Source organism: Carcharhinus amblyrhynchos, chromosome 17 (genome assembly GCF_965287045.1).
Source record: "Carcharhinus amblyrhynchos chromosome 17, sCarAmb.v2.hapA, whole genome shotgun sequence".
Taxonomy (NCBI): domain Eukaryota; kingdom Metazoa; phylum Chordata; class Chondrichthyes; order Carcharhiniformes; family Carcharhinidae; genus Carcharhinus; species Carcharhinus amblyrhynchos.
Window position 1 is genome coordinate 2,837,738 of NC_137340.1, and position 11,641 is coordinate 2,849,378.

General features: G+C 43.9%; 1 protein-coding gene across 1 annotated transcript in view; it reads right to left on the minus strand.

The window, feature by feature from the left end:
• The window catches only part of pkd2l1 (polycystic kidney disease 2-like 1), a 118,137-nt gene extending 111,370 nt beyond the window's left edge, over positions 1–6,767 (minus strand). The window contains exon 1 of the mRNA XM_080206024.1: positions 6,657–6,767. Coding sequence (XP_080062150.1) covers positions 6,657–6,767 — 111 coding nt within the window. The remainder of the gene's footprint in view (positions 1–6,656) is intronic.
• Positions 6,768–11,641: the final 4,874 nt, after the last annotated feature.

An 11,641-nucleotide genomic window follows, 5' to 3' on the forward strand; every position in this document is an offset into this window, starting at 1 on the left:
TGTGGCCTTGGGTGACTGTTTGTGTAGAGTTTGCATATTCTCCTCGTGTCTGTGTGGGTTTCCTCTGAGAGCTTCTGTTTCCTCCCACAGTCCAAAAACGTGCACTGGCCATGCCAAATTGCTCCTTAGTGTCAAGGGGACTAACTAGGGTAAATACACAGGGATAGGGCCTGGGTGGGATTGTGGTTGGTGCAGATTTAATGGCCCGAAAGAATCCCTACAATTCGGAACGGGGCCAATGATTCTATATATAGAAACACGCACACAAACGCACACATAGACACACTCACACGGAAACACAAACATGTAGAGATATAAAGACAGTCTTCTTCACAAAATCCCAAAGGGTTCCTTCCTGGAGAGGATTTTGTGGAATGAGAATTTAATGCAGAGTGAGATGAGAAGACAGAGTAAATCTTTAAATAGCTACAGGGATGGTTCTGAAGGATGATTCTCCGATTAGCTGCTAGAACAGACACATTCATTTCCCAATCAGAAATAGGTCCTATCCCTTCATTAATATAAGCATGCTGTTGATGTACAACAGTTAAAGAAGTAATTACAGGCTATTTCTAAATGTGCATTATATCTGCTGTAAGATGCAAAATGTTAAGTGTTTTCCCAACTCACCCTAATTTTCATTACCACTTGAAAAATTAGCAGTGCTCAGGTGGGGAAGTGTATTAATGTATTCTACTTTCAAAGCTTACTTAATCAGATGTGATTTATTATTGATGAATTAATTATACCTGATTGTGCAGTTTTGGTAGCTAAATGGGGCTTTGAAAGAGGTTATTTTATTAATCATCGCTGCACTAATTGCAGACACTTACAGAAGGTTCTGATTAAATATGCAAGCAGACACAAAAAAAAACCCCACACTGCTGAGAAATGGGTTTTAAAGCTGCAAGTCACAGCCTCAAATCATATTTTGGGACATTTCTTCAGCCACAAAGTTTCTGATGTGAAACGACAACACATCAGCTATTTCATACATTACTAACTTGTTTTCGGAGCTGCAGAGTAGAGGGTGAGCTAGTTATTATTATAATCTTGAACAGTGGACTTATTTTACATGTGGTAATGTCAATGGTCTCCGATCATCTCGAGAAGCAGGGCTCAGTGGAAAGAGGAGATTCAGTTTTTCACTGCTGTAGCTCTCTGTTTGATTTGTGTCCCATTAAAGCACACCACCTTCCCAAACCCACTGGGAGTGTAAGAGTGTAAAGTAACCATATTGAACGATAGCAATTAGGTCTGATGTTCATTGAACGGAATCCGGTGAACCACTTACACACACGTACTGGAGTCAGAAACTTTAGCAAATGTTAGGATTAGGCTGAAAGGGGAAGTATTTTTAATTTTATCCAACTCAGTTAGTTAAAATTAGAGAAGTTTGCAGCAGTGAATGGAAACATTCATATGAACATACATACTGCCGCCTCTAAACGCTGTGAAACATGCTGCAGAGGGGGAGTAAAATCCTACCCTTTGGCTCCTAGTTAATTTTCAATCCATGCCAATTTGTTACCCCCTAAACCAGGACATTTATTTTCTGTAAGAGCCCTTGTTTTGGCACCTCATCAAATACATCCTGGAAATCTAGGTACAGTACATCCACTGGTTCCCCTTTATCCACAGTGCATGTGACTCCTTCAAAGGACTCCAATAAATTAGTCAAACTTCCCTTTCATAAACCATGTTGGCTCTGTCTAATTGCCTTGAATTTATCCAATACCCCGCGATTTCTTTGAATATTTTCCCTATGACAGATGTTAGACGAACTGGTCTGTAGTTTCCCACTCTCTGTCTCCATCCCTATTTGAACAATGGAGTTAAATTTGCTATCTTCTAAACTAATGGAACCTTCCCTGAATCTAGGGAATATTTGGAAGTTTAAAACCAATGCATCAATTATTTCATTAGTCACTTCTTTCAAGACGTTAGGGTCCAGATCCAGGGATTTGTCAGCTCTCAAGCAATATATTCAATTTGTTCAATACCACTTCCCCGGTGATGGTAATTTTCCCAATTTTCTCCCTGATTTACAGTTATTTCTGGGATGTGTCTTCCATAGTGAAGTCTGATGCAAAATATCTGTTCAATTCATCCTTCATAACATACTTTCTACCACCAATTTCCCAGGCTCACTTTCTCAATTTGATACAAATGTTTGTATCAAACATTTGGTAAAGTAATCCAAACATATCCACTATCTCACTCACTCCACGCACCTTTCACTTCTTCAAATATTTATCCAGTTTTCACTGAAAAAAAAAGATGTGATAGACTCTAAAATCACAGTGGCAGGACATCCCATGCTCAAACAGCCTTCAGTGTAAAGAAATGCCTCCAAAACTCTCCTTACTCACATTGTGTCGTTCTAGATTGTTGATCTTTTGTTACTGACTCACTGCCCAAACTTTCCTTCTTATCTAATCAAAGCACTTTATAGCTTGAATAGGCATCCCCTCTGTTTGAGTGGAAATTGGCCTAGCATCTGGGCACAGTCGCACACTGGTTAGTCCTGCTGCCTCACAGCACCAGGGAACCGGGTTCGATTCCCGGCTTGGGTGATCGAAAGTGTGACATTTGCATGTTCTCCCTGTATCTGTGTGGGTTTCCTCCAGTTTCCTCCCATACTTCAAAGATGCACAGGTTAGGTGGATTGGCCATGCTAAATTGCCCCTAGTGTCCAAAAATGCATAGGTTAGTGAGATTGAAGGGTAAATGTGTGTGGTTACAGGGTTAGAGCCTGGGTGGGAAACCCTGAGTGCCAATCCAATGGGCCGAACATAGGGATTCTATTTCAACTCTCTTCTAACAAATATAATTTATATTTCCAATATTAGTTGGACTATATCTTCTTGATGCCTTGAATGTTCTTTCTGTAATGAGATGTCCAAAACTATACATAGAACTCGAGTTCATAACTAGGCTTAACACTGCAATGAAGTTACCGTGAAAATCCCTAGTTGCCACACTCCAGCACCTGTTCGGGTACATTGAGGGAGAATTTAAGATGGTTAACGCACCTAACCAGTACATCTTTCGGACTGTGGGAGGAAACTGGAGCACCCGGAGGAAACCCACACAGACATGGGGAGAATGTGCAGACTGCACGCAGTGACCCAAGCCGAGAATCGAACCCAGATCCCTGGTGCTGTGAGGTAGTAATGCTAACCACTGTGCCACCGTGGTTAAACCAGTATTTTGTCTCGATTTCTCATTACCTATTTATTTTTGTGATATATGTGCTAATTTATAAAACCCAAATTGTTTTTGGCTATTCCTGTACTCATACTTACAGAGATTACATATTAGATCTCTCTCTGGTTAGTGACTTGCTGATGCTGAAAAGTTATAATATAGCTCTGTCAGCTGTATCATCTACAAATATTGTTGTTTCCTTCTTGACTTTGTAAAAGAGATTGTTTTAAAATTTGATATATTTCAGATTAACACTCAGACGTAAATTTTTCCAACTGTGAATATTGTGAAAATTGGAACACAAACTTAAAACGGAAAAAAAAGATAACATCTGCTCTACAAAACCTTTTTCCTGCAGGTAGCAGCACTGGAGAGTTTCCAGATGGCTCTGTCCTCCCCAATTCATCAATCTTACACTGATTGATTCCCTGCAGAACTCCCTCCCCTTCGCCCACAAGCACCACCGCACCCACAGACCTACACAAGCCCAATTATATACACCATTGCTATAGCTTACACAAACCTCAGCAAACACATCAGCGATCTTTAAAACGCTTTACATCCATCAATATAGGTGCCTGTTACTGATTATTCAGTGTCCTTAAAAGTAGATTGGAACTAAATACATTCAATTAACATTGAAGAGGAATATATCACAGGATTCATCACTGATTTTACATATTTCTTTTCATTTAATAAAGTGGAGAGTTAAATATTACCATAGGATTTGAAGAATGTGCCCCACATTTATTAGAAACTTGGATTTAATGCAAACATTTGCAAATCTATAAATGTTAGACCTGACCCACATCATAATAACTGACATAAGGACATAAGAAATAGGAGCAGGAGTAGGCCATCTAGCCCTTCGAGCCTGCCCCGCCATTCAATAAGATCATGGCTGATCTGAAGTGGATCAGTTCCACTTTCCCACTTTCTCCCCATAACCCTTAATTCCCCTGTCTATCAGAAACCTATCTACCTGTGACTTAAATATATTTAGCGAGGTAGCCTCCACCACTTCAACGGGCAGAGAATTCCAGAGATTCGCCACCCTTTGAGTGAAGAAGTTCCTCCTCAACTCCATTCGAAACTGCCCCCCCCCCCACTCATTTTGAGGCTGTGCCCTCTAGTCCTGCTATCCTTTCTAAGCGGGAAGAATCTCTCTACCTCTACCCTATCCATCCCCTTCATTATCTTATACATCTCTATAAGATCCCCCCTCATCCTTCTAAACTCCAACGAGTACAGACCCAGTCTATTCAATCTCTCTTCATAAGCTAACCCCCTCATCTCCGGTATCAGCCTAGTGAACCTCCTCTGCACTCCCTCCAAGGCCAATATATCCTTGCGCAAGTGCGGCAACCAAAACTGTACACAGTAGTCCATGGTCCTATGGAATGTAATATAGATACAAGACAAGGGTCTGATAGACACAAGTCTACTCTCTTCTTCTCCTGGTTCCAACTGAGATTCCTACCCAAACTAGCACGCAAACCCTTGCTCTGTATCGGCTCAGTTTTCTACGCTCTCAATATGGTCCAACTCGATCATGTGACATCAAAGGGACACCCCCTTAAAGGGACCTCAGAACCACATTCCTTCCCCCCCAAACTCCTGAGTGCACCCGTGAATGAAAACAAACAGAAGTACCATCGTACATAGGCATGCAGACTCAATAACACATTAGGGACACCCAATGGAAAACTGAACTCAAAAAGTCAATCGATCTGGAGATATGTCTTAATTCAGTACTGGGGTGGCAACGGCCTCGTGGGATTATCGCTAGATTATTAATCCACAAATTCACTTCATGTTGCAGGGACCTGGGTTCGAATCCTGCCACGGCAACTGGTGGAATTTGAATTCAATAAAAAGTATCTGGAATTAAGAATCTACTGATGACCACGAAACCATTGTCGATTGTCAGAAAAACCCATCATGTTCAATAATGTCCTTTGGGGAAGGAAATCTGCCGTCCTTACCCGGTCTGGCCTACACATTACCCCAGAGACACAGCAATGTGGTTGACTCTCAACTGCCCTCTGAACAAGGGGCAACTAGGGATGGGCAATAAATATTGGCCCAGTCAGCGATGCCTACATCCCATGAATGAATAAAAAAAATCCTTTGGGTTTCTGAACCTGCTGGTTAACCCGTCTCCACGTTAACCACAGGGATCCCTGGATCAACAACTGGTGAACATGAGTCCATCACAGGGGACGTCTGTTGGTTCCTATAGATCAGGCTCAGCCCTCTTCCTCAAATGATCCTCATGTTTCTGTACACGGTGACTTTGTACTTTGACGGTGAATGAGGCTGGTCCTGTTTTTTTCTACAATTTTACCAGCCACCCATGTCAGTCCTGCTGCAAAGTTCCTGGTCAGAACTAACCATCAACCTGGAAAACTCTGCCTTGAGTCAGCTTTAGAACACTAACATAGAACATAGAACACTACAGCACAAACAGGCCCTTCGGCCCACAAGTTGCACCGATCACATCAACACCTACCAATCTATAGACCTATCTATAACCCCCAATCCCATTAAACCCCATATACTCATCCAGAAGTCTTTTAAAAGACCCCAGCGAGTTCGCCTCCACCACCACTGACGGCAGCCGATTCCATTCACTCACCACCCTCTGAGTGAAAAACTTACCCCTAACATCTCCTCTGTACCTGCTCCCCAGCACCTTAAACCTGTGTCCTCTCGTAGCGACCATTTCAGCCCTGGGAAATAGCCTCCGAGAATCCACCCTATCTATTCCTCTCAACATTTTATAAACCTCTATCAGGTCGCCTCTCAACCTTCGTCTCTCCAGGGAGAAGAGTCCCAGCTCCCTCAACCTATCCTCATAAGGCATGCCTCCCAATCCAGGCAACATCCTTGTAAATCTCCTCTGCACCCTCTCAATAGCTTCCACATCCTTCCTGTAGTGAGGCGACCAGAACTGCGCACAGTACTCCAAGTGGGGCCTGACAAGGGTCTTATAAAGTTGCAGCATTACCTCCCGACTCCTAAACTCAATCCCTCGATTAATGAAGGCCAGTACACCATACGCCTTCTTGACCACCTCTTCCACCTGCGAGGCCGATTTAAGAGTCCTGTGGACCCGGACCCCAAGATCCTTCTGCTCTTCAACACAGCGAAGACTCCTACTCTTGATAGTGTACTCGTTCATCCCATTGGTTCTGCCAAAATGGACGACTACTCATTTATCTGCGTTGAAGTCCATCTGCCACTTCTCCGCCCAGTCTTGCATCCTATCTATGTCCCGCTGCAACCTCTGACATCCTTCCAGACCATCCACAACACCACCGACCTTCGTGTCATCGGCGAACTTACTAACCCATCCCTCCACTTCCTCATCCAGGTCATTTATGAAAATGACAAACAGCAAGGGTCCTAGAACAGATCCCTGGGGCACTCCACTGGTGACTGACCTCCATGCAGCTTTCTTTGTCCTCAGCTGTAAATGTTATGTCATTGTTGATACTAGGGCCTCCACATGCCGTGGATGGTAACGATCGGCTGTGACCTGTGTCTGTGGCCATTGTAGATTTCACCAATTGGACATCCAGCTATTCTGAATGTGCATCAACCAGGATGAGGAAACTGTGTCCCACGAATAGTCCAGTGAGGTCCCTGTGTGTAACTGTGACCATGGCTGACACTGCCACGCCTGGGGGTGCATGTTTGCCGTTGGTGTTAATGACTGTTGGTCTTCACCACCCGAGCTCCGGTTAACCATTCTTTCAATCTCCTTGTTAATGCCTGGCCACCAGATATGGTTTCAGACTGGTGCCTCCATCCTGCTCTGCCCAGGGTAGGCATCATACAGCTCCTATAGTACAAGCAATTACTCCCTGGGGTGGCACAATAACACCAGCTTCCCCCCCCCCCCCACAAAAACGCACCAGTCTCACAGTTTATTTCCATCCTACGCTGAAGGTTGGATATAACCTGCTCCGACTTATCGTACTGTCAGCCTTGTAGCACCATCCTCTTTGGAGAGCAATAGATAATTGTCAGTCCACCTTCGGCCCGCCTTGTTGTCCAACGAGGGGCGTACACGCGGTGGGTCGTGCGAGGGCTGCTCTTGGATTTTGTTTTGAGAGTTGCCTAGTGCTTCACGTGCGTTAGTGTACGCTTAAACTGGACCAGATGCCGGGCGACACGACAGCTCAGTGACTATCACTGTTTGCTGTGCAGATACATGGATTTGGGTCGGTGTCTGTGGGGAGTTTGCACATTCTCCCCGTGCTTGCGTGGGTTTTCTCCGGGTGCTCCGGTTTCCTCCCACACCCCAAAAACGTGCTGTTAGGCTGATTGGTGCAACAAATTGTCCTGAAATTAGTCTCCCCCTCAATCTGGTTTCCAATGTGGGGTGCCAAAGGCATAGACAAGAGTCATGGGTGGAGAGGGGACTCACAATGTTAAAATGGCGACGCGGGCTCGTTGGGCCGAAGGGCCTGTTTCCCGTGCTGTGTTGTTCTTTGTTCTTTGTTCCAGGACTTTATATGGTCAGCTGAGACCGGCGGGTGCAGTGCCAACCTGTGGCACAGGTGGTGACGGTACTGTCTGCGGCAGAGGGAGGTGACTGAGCACATTCACATCTGATATTTGTATCCCTGGTCCATACTGGGAGGTTGTAGCTGTTAACGAGGCCCATCTCTGTACCCTCACAGAGGCAACCAGCAACACAGGCTTATCCTCTGGGAACAATCCTAACACAGGCCTGTGGTCCGATACAATGGTGAAGTCCGTATATATCCACGAAACTTCTTCACCGCAGAGATTACCACGAGACTGTCCTCGTCAACTTGAGAATACTTCTTCCCAGCATCGGATAAGGTTCCTGATGTGAATGTAATTGGCCTTTCTGCTCTGTCTGATATCCTGCGGGATAGGACTGCTCCCAGTCCATAAGGTGATGCCTCAATGATCTGGTTGGATTGAGATGTCCAAGTGGAGTTGATGACTGTAAGGTTTGCTTTACTTCAGCAAACACCTCTTCTCGTACCTCTCCCCATTCCCAATCGCCAATGAATCTTCAGGAGCTGTGGCTAAAGTTGTAGACACATGTTGTAAGAATTTGCTGTATTAATTCGTCATTTCTAGGAACAATTTTAACTCGTGTCACTTTTTTTTAGATAGTGGTACTTCCTCTATTTTGTCTTGTAAAGGATGTAGTCCTTTAAGAACATAAGAAATAGGAGCAGGAGTCGGCCATCTAGTCCCTCGAGCCTGCCCCGCCATTCAATAAGATCACGGCTGATCTGAAGTGGATCAGTTCCACTTTCCCGCTTTCTCCCCATAACCCTTAATTCCCTTTACATCTACCCTGAAATCCAGAAAAGTTACTTTAACCAGCTGGAAAATATATCCGCCTGCTTCTTGAATGTTTTTAGGACCCCCTCTAAGTCTGCCTTGTAGCGTTTGGGGGATTCTCCAGTAATTAAAACATCGCTCAGGTACATCACTACTTTCAGTAAATGCTGTAATAAACTTCCCACTGTATGCCGACACAGGCCAATGAGACTCCAAAGGGTAAGCGTGTATACTGGTATAACCCGTAGTGGGTGTTAACAGTAACCAGACTCTGGGAATCTTCATCCAACTCCAGCTGCTGGTAGGCGTGACTGAGATCTAATCTGGTGTACCTAAAGTCCCCTGCTAATTTTGCATAGAGATCCTCGATTCCACCTTTCCATCCAAGCTCCTTGATGTATAATCCCCACAGATCCTTACAGTGCAACCTGGCATCAAACTAGGGAATATGGGAACAGCGCATTCGGAAAACCGGACAGGTTATCGGATAGTTAAGTTAGAGAAAGGTGAGAGTTCCTGACTAGGATCGAAGGCAGTTTTAAAGAGAGTTTAGACCTTTAGGTTAATGGATGGGAAGGGAGCTGATTGGATGATCTGGATTGTACTAAATCAGCTCTATCGAATTATCAGCTTCCAAAGATGATAGACACCTAAATATTCCCTCACTCATTGCCCAGAATTTTCTGTCCCCCCCCTGCCCTTCATGGATTAGATGGAAAATAAGATAGATTGGCAAAAAGTTCCATTGAGACCAGGGTTGGAGCTTCAGATTGTGTTGAAATTCCAGCTGCTGTGTTTATTCCACCCACTTATGGGTGGCACGATGGCACAGTGGTTGGCACTGCTGCCTCACAGCGCTAGGGAAGCAGGTTCAATTCCGGCCTCAGGTCACTGTCTGTGTGCAGTTTGCACATTCTCCCCATGTCTGCATGGGTTTCCTCTGGGTGCTCTGGTTTTCTCCCAAGATGTGCAGGTTACGTTGATTGGCCATGCTAAATTGCCAATCAGTGTCAGGGGGATTAGTGGATGAATACAGGGGAGTCATGGGGATAGGGCCTGGATGGGGGTTGTTGTTGGGCTGAATGGCCTCCGTGCACTGTAGGGATTCTCTGAGTATTTCATAGTGTTCTGTCTGAACTGGAATCTCTGCCTCACCTGTGTCTATTACATAGAACACTACAGTGCAGAAAGAGGCCCTTCAGCCCATCGAGTCTGCACAATCCCACCCAGGCTCTATCCCCATATCCCTACACATTTACCCACTGATCCCTCTAGCCTACACATCCCAGGACACTAAGGGGCAATTTTAACACGGCCAATCAACCTAACCCGCACATCTTTGGACTGTGGGAGCACCCGGAGGAAACCCACACAGACACGAGGAGAATGTGCAAACTCCACACAGACAGTGACCCCGAGCTGGGAATCGAACCCAGGTCCCTAGAGCTGTGAAGCAGCAGTGCTAACCCACTGTGCCACCGTGCCGCCCAGCGAGATTACAGCAAGAGAAACAGAGTATTCATTAATGCTCCCACATCTTCTGCCTTCCAAACACAAGTCACCTTCTTGGTCTCTCAGTGGTCCTGCTGCTTCCTTCGTTAGTATCTCACTCTTTATATTATGAAACCTCTTTGTGTTTATACATGTATACAGATACACATTACACCAACCCTCTCAACATCTGAATCCTAAGTTTAGAAACCAGACTGGGATTCCCCGCCTATGTTTAACATTCACTTGAAACCAAATTAGAGTTCGACTCCATCTGGTATTAAACCCAAACAGACAATATTACCCTGCTGTGTTCACACTGCTGTGTCTGAGGCCACTACTCTCCATTCACCTGATGAAGAGGGAAACCTCAAAAGCTTGTGCATTTACTATCAAATAAATCGGTTGGACTTAAACCTGGTGTTGTCAGGCTTCTTACTGTGTTCAGAAGGCTGACCAGGACTCAGTTCTGGAATAATCTCTCTGAGTCAGCATTGTTGAGAGACAGAAATCGCTTTTCAACTCCAGTACTTGTAAAAGCAGAATGGAGATTTGGTGTTTGTGTGCTTACAAACACACTCATAAAAGCAGAATTGAGATTTGGTGTTTGTGTGCTTACAGACACACTTATAAAAGCAGAATTGAGATTTGGTGTTTGTGTGCTTACAAACACACTAATAAAAGCAGAATTGAGATTTGGTGTTTGTGTGCTTACAAACACACTCATAAAAGCAGAATGGAGATTTGGTGTTTGTGTGCTTACAAACACACTCATAAAAGCAGAATGGAGATTTGGTGTTTGTGTGCTTACAAACACACTCATAAAAGCAGAATGGAGATTTGGTGTTTGTGTGCTTACAAACACACTTATAAAAGCAGAATTGAGATTTGGTGTTTGTGTGCTTACAAACACATTTATAAAAGCAGAATTGAGATTTGGTGTTTGTGTGCTTACAAACACACTTATAAAAGCAGAATTGAGATTTGGTGTTTGTGTGCTTACAGACACACTTATAAAAGCAGAATTGAGATTTGGTGTTTGTGTGCTTACAAACACACTAATAAAAGCAGAATTGAGATTTGGTGTTTGTGTGCTTACAAACACACTCATAAAAGCAGAATTGAGATTTGGTGTTTGTGTGCTTACAAACACACTTATAAAAGCAGAATTGAGATTTGGTGTTTGTGTGCTTACAAACACATTTATAAAAGCAGAATTGAGATTTGGTGTTTGTGTGCTTACAAACACACTCATAAAAGCAGAATGGAGATTTGGTGTTTGTGTGCTTACAAACACACTCATAAAAGCAGAATGGAGATTTGGTGTTTGTGTGCTTACAAACACACTTATAAAAGCAGAATTGAGATTTGGTGTTTGTGTGCTTACAAACACATTTATAAAAGCAGAATTGAGATTTGGTGTTTGTGTGCTTACAAACACACTAATAAAAGCAGAATTGAGATTTGGTGTTTGTGTGCTTACAAACACACTTATAAAAGCAGAATTGAGATTTGGTGTTTGTGTGCTTACAAACACACTCATAAAAGCAGAATGGAGATTTGGTGTTTGTGTGCTTACAAACACATTTATAAAAGCAGAATTGAG